This window comes from Corvus kubaryi, unplaced genomic scaffold, assembly GCF_017639235.1.
Source record: "Corvus kubaryi isolate FWS band 111438036 unplaced genomic scaffold, C.kubaryi_AGA036_p1.0 37396, whole genome shotgun sequence".
NCBI classification, from domain to species: domain Eukaryota; kingdom Metazoa; phylum Chordata; class Aves; order Passeriformes; family Corvidae; genus Corvus; species Corvus kubaryi.
Window position 1 is genome coordinate 11,016,719 of NW_024581135.1, and position 24,428 is coordinate 11,041,146.

Sequence of the window (24,428 nt, forward strand, 5' to 3'; positions counted from 1 at the left end):
CAAGCTAAGCTTTTCATGTCCAGTTTCGTAAGGTCTAGCCAGCTTTGTGCTGAATAGAGAACAAAAAACCATCAACTTCACCTCAAGGACAAGCTTATGTGCAAAGCTAAATTAGAATTTAAATCAGATTAATGTGATGGGAAGGGAGGGGAAGAGGATTTTTGAATTTTCATTCCTCTGTGATAGTTTTGATTTGCCTGAAGTTGGATTTCCTCAAGTATTTAATTTTCTTCTCCGCAGGCTTTGATTCTTCTTGCTCATGTTAACCAGTATATATGGGATGGTTCCAGGGATATCATAGAATCATGGAATAGTTTGGGTTGGAAGGGACCTTTAAAGGTTGTCTAGTGCAACCACCCTGCAGTGAGCAGGGACATATTCCACTAGATCATCTCAATACTCCAGAAGGTTTTCTGATTCAAATTACTTTATTATTAATCCTAGGTTAATATTAAATTTTTGAAATGGCCTGTGAAAGCTGCCTCACTAAAATACCCATTGGCTTTTTTTTTTTCTACTTCTAAAAGCTATATTAGACTGGAAATCTGCAGGGGAAAGAACACATGAATTCAGCTGCTGTTCCAAGACCACACGATGCAGTTCTCATACCAACATCAAACCAAGCATTTGCAGAGCAAAGGAACTCGAGTGTTTCCCTCATGGAGAAATTTTCCAGATGAAACTTATGTATTTAGCAAGGACAGCAGGCTGACAGCCCAGACCAGGCTCTTACATAGCCCTAAGTGCAGTCAGGCTGTTTCCACTGCCAGAGAAAGCACCAACTATATTGTAGAGCAGCCACTTAAGCCTGCCTTGAATTTAAGCCTTTGAGGTAATTCAGAGGAACTGGCTGTGTGCCCTGGGCTTGGAAAGGCTCTGATGTCACCACACACACTTGTGCCCTAAGCTGTGCCTCACAAGTTGTGCCCCTCTGGAGGAGCAGGCCGTGATGGGATCAGCTTGGCTGGTAGCTCCCAGGTGCTGGGGTGGGGCCTGAGCATTTCTAGCCGGTACATGTTGCAAGGAAAACAAACCAATGGAGCAAAACTCTATGGCCTTTCCTCTCACAGAGGTCTTGCAGAAGTCACCAAGATCCTGTTTGGTGACAGTGAGAGTCAGTGCTTGTGTGGCATCATAACCAGAGCAGTGTTTGCTGGATCTTGCTAATGAGTGACACACCCCAAATGTTGGTATCTGCCCTAAGCAAGTGTGGCTATTGCAGCCCAGGTGAAAGTTCCTTACAGAAATCATCCCTACAGCTGATGATGTGGCATTGTTTGTTAGGTGTTGGGCAATCCATCTATAAAAATAAATTCTGACATGGATTCTAAAGGACAATTCTGAGAACATTTCCATTACCAAACCAAGCAGTTCTTGCTCACAGCTGTTACCAGCTGCTTTCATATTGACAGATGTGAATCACACCAACAATTACAGTCCCAGTGAAACCATTAATTATATTGGCAAGAGTTAGAGTAGAAATTTAATTTGTTTTCAGCTGGATGTGAGCTACCCAAAAGTATTCCTTGCTTTCTAACATACAGTCATGCAATCAGTACAGCCCTGTTATCCAGCAGGCCAGGATGAATATCAAGAATGCAACATTTTAAATAATTTCCACATGTAGATACCAAACTCTGTATTTTGGTGGCTTTTTACACAAGGCCATTAAAAAGACAAGCATCCAAAGCCACAAAATGCCAAGAGCACTTCCCCCTGCTTCTATCCCAAATTCTGCTTAGGGTTCCAGGACAAACTGCTGCCTTCAGCACTCATACTAGCCAGATGTGTGGTTTGCTTGACAGGTTCCCTGGATCCACTGTTAGACTGATTAGGGCTGTGGGTTGACCAGGTTGCATCTTTCCTCCAAAACTAATACATCTAAGCATCTCAATTAAAGCAAATTTATGTATCCACTTCTAGGTACTTGTCATTGAGATAACCAAACCACCCGTCCAGTTAGGAGAATCTACCATTCCTTCCACATACCCTTCCCTTCCACGTACAAGAAGCTCAAACGGGACAGAAAGCTAAAAAAGATCCTATAGTTGTTTTGCTATCCTAACCTAGTTAGTATCCAGCTGTCCAAGGGGAATGAGGCAGGAAGTGAAGGCCTGAAACAAAGAGCCTGTTATCAAGTTAGTTTTTAGTTTTGCAGGAGAGCTTTCAGAGGAAACATGGTTTTCCTTCTGGTGATGTTCAAAAGTGCAGCACTTTGTCAGCTGCTGTTACATGATAAAATATTTCCTAAATTTCCTTAATACTCACTTTTGTGCTTGCATGGCCCCTAGATAGCTGCTGCCTTGCTGTAACATCCTGTGTGTTTTAATTACTTAAATTAGACATAATATGTAGATATAAAAATGTGCTATGTACTTATATGGCTCTTCTAGTCCTAAAGAGCTGTTTAAATGCATACATTAATTAAATGCTAATATTGCACTGTAATTTCAAGCACCAGATTAAATTAACAAAACACTAATAAGGGAAAAGATTATATGCACATACTATTTTTTGCAAATCCTTTTTCAGATGAGCAGCCACACCAAAGCCTGTGCTGTCACCCGTGTGGGGGCTGTACACAGGAACAGAGTCTGAAACTTTTCACTGACTTCACATACATGAATGTGGCTTTCAAACTAAGGCCATCCATGTTCTTCCTAAGATCTTTCAGCTTTCTGCAGAGAATCGTGAGCGAATCTATCTCCTAAAACCTTCTGTTCTCTTGAGGCAGGATGAAGATCATGAAGCCCGTGTAGAAGAGGCAATAACTCGAATGCTGGTATGTGCCATAAAATCAGCAGAAAAGCCCAGTGATGGAGATCTCTGGCTAAATCCCACGGAGGTAAGCCCTCTACTGCTCCCATTATAGCAGCAATAACAAAGAATTAATGGCATTTTGCTTAGCTCCCCCTGAGTCTTTATGCTGCTTTGAGAAAAAGAATTTTAAAGTTCCATCCCTTCACATAGCAAAAGTAATTCATGGAAGATAATCACGCAAGGCTGAATTGAAACGTGTCTTCTTTTAACTGAATGTATTCTGGGTGTTTTCTTAGGTTGAGGCAACATCCCATGAAATCAATCTTCAGTACCTGAATGAAGCAGTGTCTGCCTATCTCAAGTGTCAGGAGACAAGTGTGTCAGGGCAGGCACATTCCAGCAGCACTGGTGCAGAGCAGAAGACAAACACCTCATGCAAGAGGAAGAGAAGGGAAGTTGGCTGTGAACCAGGGGGCGGCACATTACTAACCCAGGACTGTGCAACAACCAAGGCAGAAGAGCTGCAGAAAATACCTTTTGGGCCTCATCTTATTCAGGTTTTACCACAGTCTCACAAAACAAACGTGATGGGTGCAGTTGCAGTTGAAAGTGACAGCAGAGATCTCCATGAAAATGAAGGAGAGCATTTTGGAAACTTACACTGCAAGAGGAAGAGATTGCTAATGAGCAATGACTGTGAGACAGCTGCACATCAAATGGGTTCAGACTGCAGTTCATGCACCCCACAAACAGCCCTTTCTACCAATGACTTGCTAGACTGTCTGGTTAATCCTCGTGTCATCAGTTTAGTGGCTCAGCTGCTGCTGGAGAGAACGAGAGTGTGATGCTGGAATGCTTTATCATTTCTGAAACAGAAATCAAACAGCAGCCTTGTTCAGCATGTTTAAGATCTGTAATAATTGAATGTTCCATTTCAAATAATTTTTAGGTACAGATAGACAGAGTTAATGGTTAAGTGCAGGTTGAAGTTGAGCTGAAAGAAGAATAGCTGGTTAGTGATGGCTGAGAAGAGAAAGGTGTGTGTAGTCAGGGAGCTGCTCAGTGTTACGAACAAGAGAGAGCACACACAGTCTCACTCCCACCGTGCTGTGCAGGTGGGATCTTCACAGTGTTCTACAGCTCTGAGCTGGGAAACAAATATGGCTTGATGATAGACAACAGTGGGAATGTTGGGACATGGTCACATAGAGGGGTGGGAGCAGACAGATTGACTGACTGTAGACTGCAGTCCTTGATCATGTTTAAAATAAAATGGTCAGTAAGCAATCAGTTGATTACATTAGAAGTAATAAATTCAAATAAACCTAAACCTCAGCCAAGAAACAATGCACTCACTAATGCATCCTTCCTCCCTTCCACTAAATAACTTCAGTTTTGTCACAAAGATCTAGGTTGGAGTGAGACAAAAGCCCTTAGCAAGAAAGTAACCTTTAGCTAGTTCAGAAACTCTTGAAGCTGGGAGATTAAAGGCCATTGGGAAGTTGCTGTTATTATTTATTTAAAGCCAGATGTGCACAGTCCCTTATCTCTAAGGAACAAAGCAAAACAGCTATGACTTTTTACCTCTGTCCTTCTCTTTACCATAACAATCAAAATGTAATTTTTTTTTTTTGGTTGTAAATGGTTGCTGAACAAGATCATCCTTTCTTCAAAGGATAATAGTCCTTGGATTTGTTTTCAAAGGCTGGGTTGTTCTTTGATTGAAAAGTTAGGGAACATGAAATACAGGCAAGAAGGTTTGTTAACTCTGAACTATGCATGGAGGCTTGAACAAAACCCGGGAAGAAAGCTGCTGGCATCTTCCAGGATGCTCTCACCTCCTCTGGTTTCTGTTTGTGGTGGCAACAGAGAGGCATTTTCCCTAACCACAGATTCAAGAGACAGCTTCAGGGACAGCTCCTGTGAAACCTTTGCTTTCAAAATGTCTCTTTGCTTGTGTCTGCTAGAGACCAACAAACCAGTTTCTATCATCAGCCTGTTCCCATGTCCATAACCCTGCACCACCAGCCCTGCAGCTGGTATTTCCTTTGCTTGATGTGTGTTCCCTGCTAAATACATGAAGCTAGTGCTGTTTTCACAAAGATCAACTCCCACCAATTTACAGTTGAAAAATCCTGATAGCAAAGGTGCTTTCTCGCTTTTATTCAGATTGCAGGTTGGCAGGGCCCCGAATTATGGTAAGGGTTACGCACCAACAGATCAGAAATTCAGGAAACCTTGCCATTTCAAAAATCTCTGCAAAAACCTAATACACTTGGAAGAGGATTAAGTTGAAAAGGCTCAAAGGTTCACATTTAACAAGCACAGAAACCTTACTGTGATGGAAACAGAGCTGTATATGTAGTTTGCTGGAGACCCTGGCTTTGAAGAGTGGCTCTCAGTTAGTAGCAGAGGCCACACGAGCTCCATCTGCAACCCACAAATGTGCAGTTTCCAGTGTCCTGCTCTGCCCTTGTAATTGGGCTCAGACCCTGATAACACCTGTGTATGATCCTCAAGGGCAACCTGCAGGCGAGATACAATTCTCAGCAACGTGAGAAAATCCACGGGGTTTGTTTCATGTTTCTACACCAAAGGGTCTCAGTGGGGTTGCCCCCTTGCAACCAGACCAGAATTTAATAAACAATCCTGTTGATACAGTTCCTGTTTGTTTGATGGCACTGCTGTGACAGAGGGATTCAGAATCAGTTAGGAAACATCTTGGTTGCCTCTGCTGCCTTTAGTGATTCACCAGGCTCACAGGGAGCAGTCTGTGGAACAGAGCAGACCCATTTTGAGGCACAGGCATATCTCAGCAGAGCTGGGTTTAGCAAGACCCTGCTCATGTCCTGCTGCTGGGCTTGCCTTTCCCAGGCTGACCAGAGGGGCTGGGACCAGCTGGAGAGCACTGCTGCTGGGAGCAGTTGCACTGGGGAGGAGGGGTTGCAAATGCTTCATTTTAATTCACTGAGCAAAACTAGTCTTGCGATAAAAAAGATTTTATGTCTAGAACAGATAGAGGTGGGGGAGGAGAAGCACAGGCAGTAAAGTGGAGGAGGAGGATGGCAGCATCATCTTCCAGTCCCCACGGTGTGAACTTGCTTAACTTAAGCTTGCCTCCCAACACACAGATCATCTTAACATATCCCCACAATATCCACGCTGAACATTCCCTCCCTCTGTATTCCGAGGGACTGTCCTTGGAAAGGCTCACTGAACATGTCAGGGGTCTCTGTAAGACTTGCCCTCATTGCCTTTGGTGCCTGTGCCAGAAGTCTCACCTCGGGCTCAGTGTAGGAGCAGCATTCTCCCAAGGCTGAGCTGTGTTCAGAGTCACATCCCTCACCACTCCAATCAAACCCTCTCTGTCTGGGGACAGTTGCAGTTTATGCCTGTCCAGGTGCAGCCCATGATTTAAGGGCCAGGCTGTGGCCAGAAGCCATTAAGCCAAGGGGACGAGGAGAAGAGCAAGTGAGGCTGTTTAGGATGCAAGGCAAAAGCACCAGAAGGACTTTGTGTCTCAGAGGTGCAATATAAAATCTCAGTCATACACTCTGCACACAGGGGCAGAGAAAGAAATGACCACAAATTCAGAAAGTCACGTATGGCAAATGGCTTGTGCACCAGTAAGAGAAATTTATGGCTCTGACCCGATTTGCAGGGTGCTGAATGCCACGATTCCTGACGCCGTTTCTAAATTCATGGCCACTGCGTGCAAAGCTCAGACAAGTTTCTACATATTCATAGCATTAAAAATAAATGATTTCTGATCTCTCTGGTGACAGTCTGTCTCCAAGAAGAGCAGGAACCCAGTGCTAGCCCCCTGCAACTGCTAATAGAAAACTTTCTCTCCCTAGAAAGAATATTTCCCACTCACTGTCAGCAGTGGGCATGGCAGCAGTTGAGATCATAGCCTGGAGCCATCACTAGGGTGGTCACAGTGGTGACGTGCTTGTCATCTCTGCTTTAGCTGAGTTAACAGCAAGACATGGACACTGCAGTGCCTGGTGTTGGAGTTAAAGCCTTGCTCCAGCCCGGGGCCAGTCCAAGCAGCGGGATGGAGCAGCACATTCATCTCCCCACACACATCCAGGCTGTTCCACTTGCCTGGTGGAGACTCTGGGTGTTCCCTGCACCAGCACCAGGTTTACAGAGTGGCTCATGGGCCAGCCTGGGTTATCTCTCCTGGACTGTCTGACATTGCTACTCACCGGTCCTGAGCACCACCCTCACTAAAAGGAATCTGCAGAAACCTCACCCAGGTCTAACAGTCTCAGCTCTCAAGTGAGCAGGAAGGGAAAACCCCAAATAGTTACGTCTTCCAGAGTTTAGGTTTTCTCCTGAAAACCTCCCCACTACATTTGGTGGGTATTGCCCACATTTGCCTCCCTCAGGACTTCTGCTCTGGCACAGTTTTCTTGATGCCACAGAGCAGCTCGACTGCAGAGCTGTGACATATGTTATCATATAACATTAACCATAAATTGAGCTTTTAACTAACAAACACGGCATATTGAAGAGGCAGAGAGAATCCTTCCACTTGCTAATTGCCCTTTAAAATAAAAGCAGTGCTACAATTCAGTCTGTTTGCAAACTAGTAAGCTCCTTGCTGTGTTTCTCAGCTACAAATATGAACTCTTTTGGTGTTTGGCATGAGCAGGCTCCCTCTCATGGGAGTTTCCTGACATTTCCAGTGTTATTACAATGGCGGCTGATGGGGAAAGACCTTTGCAAACAAGTGGTCTGGTTTTACCATCTGGTTCATCCAGATGGGGGAGGAAAAAGATCCTAGATCTCCTGTACCATGTTCTTCCAGACAAAGAGTTCTGACCCACAGCAAGATGAGGAGACACTTTGCCACACTGGCTGAAGGGGCAGTGGGATAATGGCATCTCTGACTAAAGAGCCACACATTTCAGAGCTGTGTTTTTGCAGACATCCCAAGTGGATGCTCCCACTAAACATCAATTTCTCCATCTAATTAGTGGGGTTTGTCCATCTTAGTGGGGTGACAGGGAGCTGGAAGTTCTGGTCACCTTGGAACAGCCAGTTTGGCAGGACCACAGCACACAGGGCTCCAGGGAGAACTGAGGGGAAGTGGGGACAGGGCTGGCAAGTGCTGTGCAGCAGCAGTGGGGAGAGGATTGTTGTGAGTCTCTCGGAGGCTCAGAGAACACAAGCAGAAACCCTGGAGCTCTCTGACCTCCCAGTGCCCTCATGCTGAGGGACCTGGGGAGCCCTGGAGTGGGTAAAAGTGTGTCCCACAAGCCAGAAGCGTTGCTTTGCAGCCAGATCTCACATGTATCACAGCTGTCCTGGTCCTTGCATTCATTTACAGGGGCAGTGTGATGGAAAAGACACGGCCAGCTCCCCCCTCAGCACCTGTTACAGATTCTCAGTAAAACCTAGCTCTGGATTTTGAGGGTGCAAACTTTGCTGCTTCCAAAGCTCTGGTGGAATTGTCCCAGCAATGAGTTCTCATTCCTTATGGTGACCTATGAAAACCACTTTGCGAAGGTCTTTATCTGATACTTTCAGCACTGAAGAACTTTTAAATCCAATTTCAAAAGACATGGCCCCACATCTTTCCAGATCAGAAAGGTTGATTGTAAAACAGGTTTTCGTCTTCCTGGGAGATATTTGACTCATGTGGAGCCACTCTGTCCCATCATTGCCACAGGGAGGGTACCTAGGAGCTTCAAGGGCAGGCAGAGAGTTAAAATTGTTCCTGAATTCCTCTCTCACCCCTGTCACGTCCCCTCCTTATGCTCCCCAAAACCTGGGCTATGCCCATTGAAAGCACCAGGCAGTAAAACCGTTCCCTTCTGAGCAGTGCAAGGCTTGTCCTGTGCCCTGGTGGGACACATGAATCCAGCCCAATTAGCAGCAACCCTAACAAAGCTGGCTGGAAAACCACTATTAAAATGAAAGATGGTGGTGTGCAAAAAAGCAGAGCAAGTGAAGCCATAACACAACTTATTGCTGGCCCCAGATGAGCCTCATGAGGGACTCGGTGCCTCGCCTGAGTTTCAGCCCGTGCTTCCCCAGGGAGGTAATGTATTACCTCTGCATTTGCTGGGAGCTTTGGGGGTTTATCCAAAGGGATTAGGATCTCTGCCATGGTTAAGAAAGGAGCTTTCTGCCATGGTGTGATAGCTCACTGCAATGTGGTTTATTCCTTGTCTGCTGCTGCTCCCTTGACTGAAAGCTGCAGCGTTGCAAAGATCGATACCACAGACTGCACGTAGCACAGCCCTGCTTTGGCCATGACTGGCGTCTCTTCACACACCAGCAGCCCCATCTCCCACCCAGGGGTGGTGCCCTGAGGCCAGCCTTGCCTGGGGGAGCCTCCTCTCTTCCTGCTGGGGACCTGATGGGATCAAAGGTCTCCAAATCACCAACACGTTTGACTCCAAGCATGTGAATAGACCCAATTGCCCCCAAGTTACTTCCATGAGGAGGAGCCTTGTGGGCAGATCAAGGCCAGAGAACAACAAGGCCAACTCCAGGGTGCAACACAGCAACAGAAGCATCCTCAGCCCCATGACTGCTCTCCTGTGTCTGTCAACCACATTATTGCCATTATTAACTCAAAACAATGTTCCAAACTCTGTCAGAAGAAGCACTAGAGCAGGAATCAGCAGAAGACAAGGCTGTCCTGGCTGGGGCAGGAGAGCAAGGATGAGATGGCTATGCAGGTCTTTATCATCCCTTCCTCTTCAGAAAGTCGATTAGCAAGGCATGGTAGCAGTATTTGTGCATTTACTGCATGTACTGATTACAATAAATTTTGTCCTGCATGCTAAAGTCAGAAACATCTCGCATCTGCCAAACAGCAATCAGGACCAATTAATGAAGATGTAATTTCCCCAGATGCTGCTATTAACATAATTCACCGTGCTCCTAGCAACATGAATATAATTAACCCAGTTAACCACGACTCTCCTCACTGCCACACCAAGCTGTCCTTGCCCTCAGAGGAGCCTCCCTGCCCTGTCCCCAGGTGACACATCCACAGGGCTGAGGGTCAGAGGTGCTCCCCATTCTCTCTCCTCAGGGGGGTGGGTTTGGGAGCCACAGACGTGGCCCCCAGCCCAGCAGTGCCAGAGGCTCTTCCCAGAGGCAGGACAGCACAAGAACCCTGACACCCAGCACGGTTTCCGTGGCTCAGATGCTCCTCTCCAGTGTGATGGGTGACACTGCAGCAGACCCGCCCCAGCCCTGGGAAAGGCACACGCCCATGGTGGTCACACCTGTGGCAAAATTAAGCCAGTTCCTGAATGCAGGGTGCCCTCCAGCCCTTCTCCCCAGGTTGATACCAGTGCAATGACGTGGCTCGCACACAGCTCTGCCTTCACCACCATCCACAGCACAAGAACTCACTGTTGGGGAGCAGCAGATCCGGCTGGGAGTCGGGGTAATCCTCACCCATGGGGGGCAGCCCTGCAGGGCTGGGACCAAGCTCCATCGACACCTCCACACACAGAGAGACATGAACAAGATCCAGGGCCCACCACAGTCCGGCAGATGGGAGCAAATGGATTCCAGGCTGGAGAAATGGGATGAAATAATGCAAGAGCCCTTAGGAAGAGAGGCTGAAGCTGAGACTGGTGGCCAGGCTGAGCTGCAGTGGGCTCCAGTGCCCATAGGCAGGTGTGTGTCCCAGATGAGTCTGGGCAGGGCCATGAGGGCCCCCAGGTGTTCCTGCTCCAGTGATATCCCTGCTTGCCATGGGATGGGAACAGGAGATGTTCCTGCTGCTGATGGGGAAGGCCAGTGGCAGTGGAATTTTCTCCCTGTCTGTCCTAAGTCAGCTTTCTTGCTGCTTCTAAGAAGCAGCTCTGGGTGAGGAAGAGTAAGAAATGAAAGTTCAGGTGTTCAGACCAAACTTCAGGGTTTACGCAGTGCTTTGGTCCTTGAAGAGCTGAGGCAAAAGTCTCATCCTGTGCCTGCATCCCCATCTTGCTTTCACCTGATCGTTCTCCAAATGCTGGAGGCAGAAACTGGAGGTGCTCTTGGGAAGGACCAAGCCTCCTGCAACCCTCTGAACCGTGTTTTAGCAGAGAAGCAGAATCACTGCCCACCTTCAGGGCTGACACAGGGTGCAAGCAAGATGCTTTAGCCAGTCCTAATTGTGTGCACAAAAATTATTTCAATTTTCCGTGATTTTACAGAACAGACATTTTCAAATGGTCAAAATTGGTCAAAAGCAAGTTTCATCCACATCAGAGTGTGCCCTGAAAGGACTTATCAGCTGGGGGTTTGGGCTGGGTTTTATTTAATTGTTCCGCATTTTCAGTGTAATTTCACTTTAAAAAACCCCCATGAGCAGCATTTCTGAAAAGCTCAAAAAGGTTGGAAGGGCTTTTGTTTCCTGAGGGAAGAGCCCCTGGTTTCTCTGCCAGCCTTTTTTTCTGGTGAGAGAGGAAACAAGAAAGGGTATGTTAAAAATTAATGAATGCCTTTTTTTTCCCCACAAGTGTGGGGAGTTTTCAAATTAATTTAAACTATTCAGTTCGTTCTTTTGATAGCTTTGCTCAATAGGGAGTTGATTTCCCAGCCAGCTCTGGGAGCACCTTGAAACTCTAAAATTTGGAGAAGCATTGACCAAATCCGATTTCCTAGTTTGAGACCACTAGCGCTTTAAATAATTCATCTGGTTTCTTGCAGATTGATTTAACTCAAATCACCTAAAAATTCTAAGTGTAAAAATGTGGGTAATCTGCTGGGTCAGAAAAAGCAAGACATTTTAATGAAAGCATAGACGTCTCCAAACCAGTGAATAGTTTAACAATTACCTGATATAATAACATGTAAAAAGATGCTGTGGACAAAGGTGAGATCATTCATGTTAATTAAAGTGTCTGAGCCACAACACTCCTGCCTTAATAGTGGATTTAAACTGAGGCGTTGTAAAGTGATGGTAGAACGGTCATTGCTTTCGTGTAATTAAGGGAGAATAGAGAATTAACAAGTGCTCTCGTGGAGGGCCGAGGGAGCGCTGCCAGCTCCTCACGGCTCTGGCGGATGCTGTTGGGGCTCTCCTGGGCGCCGGTGGGAAAGCCGAGGGTCAGGTAGGGGGATGCCGGGGTGAGGGGCTGCCACCAGCCCGGGCAGCTGCTCCCGCAGGGGGATCACCCCAATCCAGCCTTGAGAAGGGTCCGGTGCCTGCGGAGCCCAGAGCGACCCCTCTTTGCTCTTCGCGCAGCCCTCCTGCCTTTCCACCCTTCTCTGGGAGATGCAGCCGCTAAGTCGGGATCGCTGCCAGCGCCGGGGGCACCCTGGGGACACATTTTAGGGCATTTTTTGTGCGGTGTGCTGCCCTTTCCCACCCTCTTCCCCGGGCAGGCAGACTGGAGCTTCCCAAAAGCCTGGGAAGCCTCAGCCGCGCCGTGGGAGGGATGAAATACTCACCGGGAAAAGCGAGCGAGAACGGGAGCGACTGGCTCCATGCGCGGCGATTGGGGCACGGGCGGGGGGGAGACCAATTATTCATACCCAGGGAGCGGCTTCCATAGGAAAAGCAAAGCCTTCCAGCACCTGCCAGCCCCTGGAGAGCCCGGAGAGCAAGAGGAACCCCTGCTCGCTGCTTCCCCATCCTCAGGCCACTGGCGTTTGTGCCCCTTTTTTAAGGGATACGGTTTGGTCCTCAAACCCCAGAGTGGGGTCGAGACTCTGCACTCCCAAAAGGAGGGACCTGGTTCCCCATAGCTGCCCTGCTTTCCTCTGGGCATTGGGCCCTGCCTACTCCCACCACAGGGCACCCAAAAATATCCCAGCATGTTTGTGCAGGTTGGGGCTGCAGGAGGTTCATCTCCCGGGAGCACCAGCCCCACCGATGCACAGCACGTGCCAAGGTGGCTTTTTGAACAAACTTTGCTTCCTTTTTTTCTGTGCCACAGTAATTATTTTATTCCATCAGCTACAGAAAATCAATGTGTCTTTTCAGTTAGAAGCCCTGGCTTGAAGCTTTCAGTTCCTTAAATCATCTTCCCGTGATTTAAGGGCGGGCAAAATCCCTCTCTCTTACAAGGTGTGCCAAACCTTCCCAGGAGAAGCACCACCACAGAAAGACAATGTGATGGCACAAGATGCAAGAGGGGCTGAGCCCCCATCCCCTGCCCCCACATCCCCTGACCCCACTGGGCCCCTCAGCCACCCCACAGAGCCCCTCCTGCCCCAGTCCAGGACAGTGGTTCTGTCAGGATTGGCTGCTCCACCTTCCTCACACCTCTTAGCACCAGTGGGGGGGATCGGTGCTGGCAGGACCCCCAGCTCCCAGAGGAGCCACTGAAACCACACAACATCCTTTTAACTTGCAAACATGAGCTGGTGGAGCAATGACTCAATCACAGCAAACAGGGGGTGCTGGGAGGCCAGGTCCAGCCCCACTCCTGGGAGCACAGCAGTACCCACGTACTAATCCAGCCAGATGTTATTAAAGTCTTGATCAAATTAAACATAGTGAGATTTTAAGTTCCCCCTTTGGACTTACCCAGACTAAATTATTCTGAGAGAATCTGCTAATTGACAGGTTACTTTTTAAAAATTTTGGCAGCTTGCTGGGTTGGAACATCGGGTGCCCAGCCAGGGGCTGCTGGTGAGGTGCTTACAGGGTCCATGTGTTTCTCTAATGCTTTATGGACTTGGCTGAGACAGCAGGAGGACACGAAGAACCCCAGAAATAATTCTTTTAAATCCTGTTCTGAAGGCTTTTCCCTCCTCCCCGCTTTCGGAGGCATTTATTTAATTTTCCCCATTGAAATAAAGACTAATGTTGCTGAGTTGGAAAGCACAGCTCCTTTGTCTCGCCTTGCAAGGAAAGGAAATAGCCTTGCACCCCTTTTAATGCTCATGCATGAAAAATCTCCTGGCAAAATCTCCATTTATCAAGCCAGATTGAAGGGCACACAACAGAGGAGCTCATTGCCCTGCGCCTCTTACCTTGTACTTCTGTTTGTGCTCTCAAGTGCTGTGATTAAGAAGATTGCTTTTGCTTTTAGGTGTCACGGGACAGAAAATTTACAGCAAGGGGAAACAAGGACAGGGGTGCAGCTTTACATGGAAATCAGAGCATTTCCTAACAATTAAGGGAGAGGCACCAAGTTTGAGGCATGTGTTGATTTCCAGCATCAATGTGTCCTGTGTCACCAAGGGGCAGTGGGAAGCTGTTGGGGATGGAGGGCTCAGGCTGGGTCTCTGGTGGTGCCAACACGTCATCCACCAGCTGGTCCTACCACAGGGAGCTGCTCCACCACGTCAACAACACAGTAGTGGTGCTTTCCACCAACCTCAACACAATCTTTTAAACGATTATTTATAGAATTAATAGAGAAGTCAAATAATCCAAATGAATGATAACATTTTAAAGTAATTATTTGCTACAGATGAACACAAATGGTTTCAATACATAATGCATTAACTCCAGCAGAAGGGAAATTCATCCTAATTAGAGGTGTCCTGGGGCTGTGGCACATCATGAGGGCACTTGGCTCTGAAACCTCCCTGAGACCCTTTATTGGCTATAAATCCATATTTTTTCCCTCCCATATAACCTCCTCATAGCTTTTACTTTTCAGTATCACACATCCATGATGAGCTTTTCCTTTTAGTCCATTAATTGCTCCATTTTGTTCCATTTAATTCCATGGAAGGTGCAGCAATGGAGGGACACAGCCCAGTCATCAGGCTCATCCACTCTAAAGTAATTTTTTCTTGCACAGAAAATCTGTAGTGACCAACAAGAGCATTTTAATGCCAGCCTCACTCTGCCAGCAGCAAAATTTGCCAAAAAGGGGGATGAGGTATCCACAATGATCCCAATGGCATCGGACAGGAGCTCCTCCAAACCCTCCCAACCAAACCCCATCTATTGGCCACACAGGGACCATGCCTCAAATCGATCACCAGGGCAGATATTTTGTGGGCATAATGCAGTTTCTTCCACCTGATTCAATCCCTGCATAATTAAATTACCTTCTCTGGCACCTATTTATTTGTACCAAAAGCACACACTTTCCATCTTTTATTTTTATCCTTCCAGGCAGCTGATGTTGGATGATGCAATCAGTGGTGACAGAAAGGTTCTGTTTTGATTAATGAGAGAGCAAAGTTCTGAAGGGAGGAGAGGCAAAAAAGTTAGGATGGAGGAGAACTTGTGATAATTCAGGCTGATTAGGGCTATTTGCCCTGTTTTACTGCCAGTTGCGGTTTCTGAGGCAGAACTATTGGGCTGTGAAGGTCTGGAGATATCCTTTGGATGGGCACAGGGATGGTGAGATGTCTGCCCAGTTTTCCATGGGACTCACTGTGGTCCCACTGCTGCTCATGGAGCCCTGCCAGGATGCTTGGGGCAGGGAAAGCAAAGGGACAGGGACATGGCCCTGACAGACCAAGCCAGCAGGATGGAGGAAGAAGCCTGGTTTGATGTAGAGGGTCCATAAGGAGACAGTTGCCAGTGGTGATCCGGGGTGTGCCATGGCTCCACATGAGCAGACTAACACCAAACCCAGCCATGGCTTCTGCCAGCACATTTTTCCATGGGGAAAGCCAGAAAGTGCCTGTTTGCCCACAGCATCTTTCCTCCTCCCCTCCCTGCGACATGGCTGGCTCGCTCTCTGAAGTGTGGTGGTTTATATCCCTCATAAACCCAAGTGCTAGCTGCACCTCATCCTTGATGGACGTGTTGGTTCTTAATTCCAGTGACACCTCATGGAAAATGAGTCCAGATAAGTATTTCCTTTAGCTGTGTCAATGCTGCTGCAGTGTAACCATCTGCCTTTCTCTCTGGAGCCTGGCTGGTGTGGCCATGTTTGCTCTTTAATCCTTCCCTCTCACCCTCTCTGTTGGCCTCATCTCCATCACCCCACTTCACTCAGCGCCTCATTGAAGACTGAGCCACTGAGATGTCATCTTGACAGACTTCAGCAGGAGCAGGATTGCACCAAACAGTTTATATTTCTATTAAACAAGGCACATTGATTGCTCCAGCTTACACAGGTCACCATTATCCTGGAGCTACACAAGCCAGGAACACCTGGATTGCTGGACTCTCTTGAATGCCTGTTTTGCTAGGGGATGTGTGTGACATCCCCACACTCACATTAGCCTATTTTTCAAGGCATCTGATTTGCTTTTGGAAACTCCCAACCCTTAGGAAAGCAAAATGAGAAGAGACTTGGTTCCTTCCCAAACAAAGCACTTGATGTATGAAATGTTCCCTGAGTGTTGTGAGTTTGCCTTGCCCTTATGTGGCTTAAATGTTGCACAAGGATCATGGAAATGGGGAGAGAGGTTTTCATTATTATTGGTTTTGCTTGTTTCTTATTAAGTTCTGCCATCTCCATGGCCTCTCTGTCCAGGTGGGATCTTGCTGGCTAAGGGCCAACATCCCAGATACCCTCAGGTTTTTCCACCAGCCACTGCCCACTGCTGTTTCCCCAGCACCACTGCTCAGGCAGTACTGGGGGCACAAGGGGGATCTATAAGAGCATTTTTGGCCATCCATGGTGGGGCTGGCCTGTGCCCAGATGGGTCAGTGATGAGGCAGATGGTGATGGGAACAGGGAAGCAAGCAGGGTTCCCACTCCCAGGTGTTCATGTGCATTTGGATATCTGTAGAAAAATGTCCACACTAGTAAAAGTGGTGAGGGTAAGGAAGGAGCTTTTTCCAATAGAAATACATTATTTATTTCTGGGACCTAAAATTCTACCCATGCCTCACACCCTGTGGCAGCCATAGGAGCAGACCTGCCAAAGTCATCTTTGTGGAGAACAGAAGTTTGGAAATAACAGAAAGCTTTTATCCAGAGCAAAACCCTGGCATAAAACTTCAGAAAATGAATTTCTGTTTCAATGGATCCCCTGGAGCCTAAAAAATAAGTATCTGAGGATTCATGTAGTAGTAAAAGTCTATAAAAGTCTTTGAAGCAAATGGGCTATTGAGGAATTATGTGTGGAAATGAATGCCTGGATTCCTCTGCAAATCTCTTCATGGAGATGCTCTTATACAATGAAGACACAGCAGATGCATTAGTTGAAATCCTCTTTTTAATAACTGCTATACCTTATGGTTTTCCTAAAGTGAGGGTTTACCTGATGAAAATTCCACTTAAACATTTTTTTCTAGAAAGGAGGCTGCTGTCATTCAGTGGGAAGAGCCAGCTTGGTTCTCCATCCCCTTCCTAGGGTGGGGGATGCTTTACCTGCCTGTGTAATACTGAAGAGCAGTGAAAGCTTTCCTTTTCCCCTGGCAAGAGGTGGCTAAAAGATGAACTTGGGTCCACAGCCAACTTTACGGTAGTAAAATGCAAGGGGAAAAAAGCAATTTATGGATATACAGTGGTTCCTAGCCAGGGCAATGTCAGACATCACTCACAGAGCACCTGACAGACAGAAAATGCTCTGGACGAACTCCTTGCTGTCCCATGGGCTGGACTGGCTTCATGGAGGTGCCTGTGGCTCCCGCGGGACCTCCAGTCCTCAGAGCGACATCTGCGCCCTCCCCATCACCCCGCCCACACATCAGCCCCTGTGTCCATGAGGTGCCCACGTGTGGCCCTCGTGCAGCTTTGTCACAGTGTTGGCCAGCCCTCACGGGGAGGTTTTCACACCCCCAAAGAACATGAGCCGAGTTAGTTTTACATAAGTGACAGCTTCTCTGGAAACAGAGCTCCCTGCTTTAATTATCATTGATTTTCCTTTTTCCAAGGAAATGCTGGGCCTCTCTACACCCCCCGCTGCTGACTCCAGAGATCTCACAGCGATTTCGGCTGAGCAAGCATTTCTCTTGCAAATTTAAATATTTATGCTCCAGCTGTGTAAACAGCCCAGTCTCGAACAGGGGGTATTTTTATGTTACTGAATTGTAGTGGGGGATCAAGACTGACCCATTGTGCAGACTCTGACACCTTCTTATGCTGTTTATTGCACGTTGTTGCTGATGGGCTCAGCCCCCTCACCTCCCTTCCCCAGGTGCTTTTCTCTGATTACTTATTTGGTGAATCCAGATGGATAGGAGTTAGATGGTTGTTACTTTATGTTGTACCATCTATCCAGATGCCAAATGTACATCTGCCTGAATGCAGGAGTTTAAAATCATATGACATTACAAAGGAAAAAAAAGCCATCACCAGGCTTTGCTAAAACATGATGTTCATGAGGGGGAAAAGTTATACACTTATTCCTTAGTGTACATCCAGAGAATATGTTACCAATCTTGGCAGGGCCCTCCACAGACTCTTCTCAAGGAGAAATGATGTACTCAGCATGGAACAAGCAGGAGTTTTGTTTACAAGAGCTGACCTGGAGGTTACACTATCCATAACTTGCTGCTCAAAAGCCAGGTGGGACTGTGCACATGCCTGATAAGGTATGGATGTGATTGCAGCCCCCCTCCCCGATTTTGGCTGGGGTCTGCCTGCACAGTAAATAAGAGGTTTAAATGTGTCCCTGTGCAGTGTCTCTGTGGAGTCACTCACAGCTCTGACCAGCTGCCTGCAGACATCACTGATGCTGGGAGGCAGCCTGAAGAGATGGGAATTGCACAGGATGAGCAGCCTCAGTTACAGTTCCAAATAGATAAAATGAATGACTTTTTCCCTCTGGTCATAGTGGGAAAGGATGCACCTTGCTTTCAGGCCCCTTCTCATAGGGTACAAGCAAAGCATCCCTAAACCTGCCTCAGTCCCATTGTGGGGACAATGAGGAGGTCACCATGGAGGCAGCAGGGAAGGACCTCCAGGGCCACTCCCAAACCCCCACAGCAATGCTGTGCTTCCCAGGGCAAGAGCCTGCACATCAGGGGCTTGGTGATACCTGACTTGAACAGCTCAGCTGGGAGGGGGATGCAAACACGCAGCGATGGGGTTTTCTAAATAACCACTTCCTTCCCAAGTGGCAGTGTTCCTGCTGGCACCTTGCTTGGGCAACAAATCAATTCCCAAAATTAACAGTCCCATTGGTTGGTGGCATGGCCAGGAGCCATGTCCAGGGGACACATGGCTCAGGACCCTGGGCTTGCTGGGGCCATGTGGGCACTGCCCTCCTGTTGTGGGGGTAACCCCACCACCCCCTGCAGGAGCTGCCCCAAGAGCAGGGGACTCAGACTCGATGCCTCAAAAGCAGTTTCTGCTCAGTTTTTAGTGTTCTGGAGCCTCAGTCACCCTGCATGAGAGCAGTTCTTTGGCATACTCCAGCATCAGTCCCACACACGTGCTCAAGCCTTTTGACAAATTTCAAAATTAGACACGTGCTCCCAGCACTGTGCAGGAACAGAGCTCACATTTCAAGCCAGGGAGGCCTTGTACCATCAGGGGTTTGTCTGACACAATTAATATTAGGCAAAATATTTCTAATAGGGGAACATTTTCAGAAATACAGGATTTTTCTTTTCAGCTGCAAAAGAAAAACCAGTAAGTGGGGGCTCAATTTTCTCCTGGTTTTCACCAGGGAGGTTATCACAGTTTGCAAACTGCTGCTGGTGGAAGAAAGAGTGAAACCAACTCCTTATGCTCTGCCACTTAATTGATTTTAGACACTTTACAGCAAAACATAATTTGGCCCAACTTCTACAAATGAAAAGATGGAGTGGTGAAAATGCCTAACTCACCCAGCTCTGTTGCACACCCCAAACGTGCTGCAGCCAGACATGGAAGTTCTCCACCTGAATATTAAACAAGGAATTGAAGGTAATTCAAGCTTCCTAAAATTAAGGGTCTAAATCAATTTACATTTACAAGCTCTGTAATTAAATAATAAACCAAAATATTATGGTTTGCACTCTAAATGTGAATTCAAGAGCATATGTCTAAGATTACATTACAGCCCCTTATTTGTTTAGCCTGTTGCAGTCTCTGCTTGCAGGGAGGAAAAAATTGCACAGAGAGGAAAAAATTAAATCCCTGAGTCCCAGAGCCACAGCAGGTCCCTTCTGCTTTAGGCTGGGCAGGTTCAGTCAGGCTTTTCCTTCCAGAGCTGTCCACATGTCTGTGGCAGCACAAGCATCTCCTTCCCGGTACCTGACCCCATCCCATGGCCGACCTGCTCCTGCTAAACCCTGTGCCAGAGCCTGTCCCCAGTGTGTGACTTGTTCCTGAGGTGACTGCCTGGAGCTGCTCTTTCTGCCCCATCACAGGCTCTCGTGTGCCAAACAAGGCACAGCCCTGTGTGCTCGTCCCCACTCTGTGCCCTGTGCTGGCAGCAGCTTCTCTCTGTGGGGACATGCCAGGGCTCTGCCTCTCTGGCCATCTCTGCCCACCCTGCCTTTGAGCACAGGGGCAGTGGTACAGCCACCACTTGTCTGCTCTTTCATTTACAGTCTCGGCAAAGAAATGAAGGGAGCAGGAAGGGTAATAAAGCAGTAAGTGATGCTCTGCTGCTGTGCTTTACATTTCCCGTGGTGACAACAACAAATCACAGCCTATGTGCAGCACGGTCACTTCTGGGAAGAGAAAGGGGTTTGGGGAGCTTGTTCTGATGTGGAGGATTTTTTAAAGAGCATTTACTTTATTTCCTCTTGGGGTGTCCTCTGTCTGCTCAGTGAAAGCCATAGCCCTGTGCTGACATTACCAAGAGTTCCAGCAGCCACTTAGCAAGGGTTTGCAGCAGGGCCAGTGTGCAGAGGGCTTAGGGAACCTTCTCAGAGTCTTGCCCAGCATCTCAACATCATCTGTTGCTTTATAAATATTTAAAGACCTTGTACTCATGTGCACGGAGTGCTGCAGCAAAGTTCCCCCCAGCACAGCAGGGAGGAAGCACCAGTTCATCCCAGTGACATGCTGGGACCAGTGGCACAGCTGTGTCTCATCACGGGTCCGGCAGTGGCTGTCACCTGCCCCGTCCCCTCCTCTCCATCCCCAAGTGAAAGGTAATGCACCCAAAACCCTAATGTCCTCGTGTCAGGGTCACCTAAACTCATCTATCACTCCTTCTCCTTTTTATTTCCTCTCATCCCGCTGTGCTGCTGAAGCAGCACCGGCAGCCGCTGCTGCTCAGAGCTTCTCCTTCATTTCCCTGCCTGTTTTAAGAGATCCAGGCGCCTTTAAATCCACGTACATCAATTATCGCCGCCGAGTTCCCATCCCGCACAAGGGCACAATAAGCAATGCAAATGGTACAAATAAAGTGTTTGATATTTAATGAACCCTCGCTGCATGGGGAGGGTGTGCTCTTGAAGAGGAGGCACTTCCTCAAGCCAGTGCAATGCAGAAGGACCCCTGTCTCTCATGACTAATTGAGCCCTAATGATTTTCCTTTATCATCCAAAATGAAAACAAAAGATTTAAGGGATGTTTTATTGTGGCGCTGTGGGTCTTTCCATTCATTTATTATTCCCCGAGTTAAAAGCTGTGCTTTGGATTGTCCTTCTGAACCCACTTCTCCCTGGTGTTGCTGATGCTCTTGAAGTTCTGTCCCTTTCCCTCTGAGGACTGGAAAACAAACACAGCATGTCTGCTGCTCTTGCAGCCTCTGCCAGGAATGAAGGTGCCCAAACTGCCCCCATTAGCCGCACTGTCCTCTAATAACTTGTGGAATTTGGTATTTCAAACCAGGTGTGAATTCTCAGGGCCACACAGGCACCAGGAGGGAGGTGTGGGTGCATGGCTGGCTCAAACACAGGGGGAGACCTCTCCCCCCAGCTTTCATGGAGTTGATGGAAATGGCAGAAAGGACCACAGCAGAGCAGATCTTGAAGCAATGGTGCTTCATTCCCTACAGCTGGGGAGCAATGGTTTGGGATGAGCTGCTTGCTTGCCCTGGCTCCCTGTAAGCAAAGCCCACTGCTCCCCTCCCTGGCACACTCATGCACCAGCTGCAGGGTGCATATTTAACTGGGAGAAGAAAGGGAAGACTGGTTTTTGCCAGGAAAACACCCAGGGTGTGCATCATATGCACCTGCCCCTATGCTGAGCCCCAACTTCAAGCACAGGCACTGATTTAAAGAAAAGACATCAGGACAAGAGCAGGACTGAAGGGAATCTTGTAGAAGAATCATTCTGTAAATGGCAATAGCTCAAACCACTGTACAGCTCTTTCTGGCCATTTGATGTAATTAAGGCTGTGCTCTAAAGTGCCATCTCCGCCCCACAACACATTTCCAAATTGCTGCTCCTCTGCAAAGCCGCCTCCAGAGCTGTCCTTGAGATGTCAACGCTGGGGTTAATTGGAATCGACAGGAAAATTGGCCTCTGGAAGGAGAAATGCGGATGCTGGCTGTGTGTGAGTAGTGGGAACAGAGCCATGCTGCTGCCAGGGCCCCAGTGTCCCCCTGCAGGGTAGCAGTGGGTGCTGGCACCCATGAGACAGGCGGCTCCATGCCCAGCCCAGCCTGCACTCCAGATGCCTTTGCCCCAGATCCAGATGCAGCCTGACACTGGCATGGAAACCTCATGGGCTCCAGTGCCACTGAGCCCACGCAGTTCCCCTGTGCCCATGGGCAAGGCTGAGGCTGGATTTGGCCCTTCCAGCTGCCAGCTCTCTGACTCTGGCACTGATGCTGAGCTCAGTGCTGGGATGCTGGCAGGATCTCAATGGGAATAAAAGCCACCTCCCATCTCCCTCACCCTGGAGTAATGCATCAGCTCCGTTGCGGGGTTGCAGACTCCTGTCATTTTTCTAAGTATTCCTCATCCCCTCTAATGCCATTAATCACACTATTTCAATTAACAGACCTGAACCATTGAACAGACCTGTCCTGCACTAATGGGTTATTAATTGGGTCAGGTTGGATGGCAGCAATATCGAGTGCCAGGAGGCTCCGAGCTTTCATCTTCTGGTCTGGGCTAGTTCCATTTATCTAATCACCTCCCCAGTGCCACAGGGGCCCTTTCACTTTTTCCCTCTCCACCCACCTTAAAGGTACTCAGATACACTTTCTGCACTGTCTGGTATCAACTACACACTGAAGAGAGTCATATCTAATTCACAGTACTCTCCCAAGAAAAATCAATGATTGTTTACATTACTATCCTACAATCTCTATTTTAAAGTAATTCATGGCAGAGCCAGCACTATTAATTTTATTAAGCCGTTAATAGTGGGCAGATATTATTCTGCTCCATTGATCCTAAGTTGATGCAATTACCACTTACAAAGCTTGCACCGTGTGGCTGAAAATTTCAATTCTGTGTGCAAGCTGAAGCCGTACATTAAAAACGTGTCAAAGCCAGATGCTGGTGGTGGAAATTGGGGAAAGCTGATTCAACACAAATAAGGAACTGTCCCAATTTTATAACTTCCACCCTTTTAAAGCTGAGGTACAGAAAACAGCTAGAACTCAGCCATTCCCAAATGTCCCATGTCACAAGGAGAGACACACACTCTCCTCAAACCTCCCAGCACCTATGGTTCACAGAAAACTCATCATCATGGATTACCAGTTAACTGAAACATCCTCTCATGTGAATGAGAAATTTTATAGGTGAAACTAAACCTAGCTCTATCTGCACAGAAAACATGTCAAAAGCCAGGACAGATCCATGCCCACCTGAGTGTGCATTGCACTCTGTTTGCAGAGGATGTGTATCACTCAGAGTCCTCAGATCTTCTTTTCCTCTTCTCTGTGTAAAAAAATTAACAGCAGAGCAGTGTGGGGAAATGGAGTGAGACAAAATGGTGCAAATCACCCAGGTCTCAAACATCTCAAGGAAATCCAACAGCACAGAGTGACCATCTGATCATGAGAGATGTGAGGGATCCTGCACATAGGAAGATAAAAAGATTGCCCAGTGGTGATGCCCACCCCGTGATGGAGATGCCATGTGGGTGCCCAGTGTGGCCCACAAGGCACAAACCCCTCATTTTAGCCATCAGAAATTAAAAACTGTAGTTTGAATCAGAAGTGAGGGCTCACCCTTAAGCAGCTTGGAAAAAGATTTGCTCAACTATATCGTTTTGATCGAGGGCAGAAATTCCCTTTATGTGTATTTGTGAGCCAATAAAAACCTGCCACTCAAGAAATGGGATAAAGAGAAAAAGGAAAGACAGTCCCTGTCTCAAGATCTTGCACTCTAAATAAAAGAGGGATGGATGGATGGATGGACGGATGGATGGAAAGAAATAGTGGACTAGAGTGAACCAAGGAGGAGGCAGGAGCCATCCTATCAGCCTGCTGTTGATGATAGTCAAAGGGTTTGGAGAAAAACCACCAAGTCTGCTGAGAGCCTCAGCAATGCAAAGAGGAGGAAATTGAGCCTCCAGGGGGCCTAGATAACTGGGACCAGTAGCCTTTGGAGTACATACTACTGGAGAGGGACCTCCTTTCTTCTAGTGCTTTGGCCTGGACTTATTTTAGAGTGATAAACATGTTTGTTTGGGATATACAGTTTGACCTGTGTCCTCTCTCTCAGTCAAATGTATTTTAAAACACCTTGAATCAACATATGATCTCTTCAGTAAAAATTAGGGCACCTGAGATTGTCAGACTTGTAGAAGTTCATAGCAGCATTAGACAATGTAAATCACCTGGATTTGGAGAATGAGGCCAAGTTACACCAGCTGAGACTCTGGCCCAGAATCCACCCAGAGCAACATGGAAAGGTATCATAAAAATGCTGGTTCCTGGGGTCTGGTCAGTGCTCTGGAGAGGGCAATTGATTTATAGGACCGACTTCACTCAGTTAAAATGGTTGTTCCACATTATAAACCAGCATTCTTGTCTCCCATGCAAA

General features: G+C 47.5%; 1 protein-coding gene across 1 annotated transcript in view; it reads left to right on the plus strand.

The window, feature by feature from the left end:
- Positions 1-5,423, plus strand: part of HSPBAP1 (HSPB1 associated protein 1) — a 39,290-nt gene extending 33,867 nt beyond the window's left edge. Inside the window, exons 7-8 of the mRNA XM_042040965.1 lie at positions 2,735-2,845; positions 3,057-5,423. Coding sequence (XP_041896899.1) covers positions 2,735-2,845; positions 3,057-3,605 — 660 coding nt within the window. The 3' untranslated portion in view covers positions 3,606-5,423. The remainder of the gene's footprint in view (positions 1-2,734; positions 2,846-3,056) is intronic.
- The last annotated feature ends 19,005 nt before the right edge of the window (positions 5,424-24,428 follow it).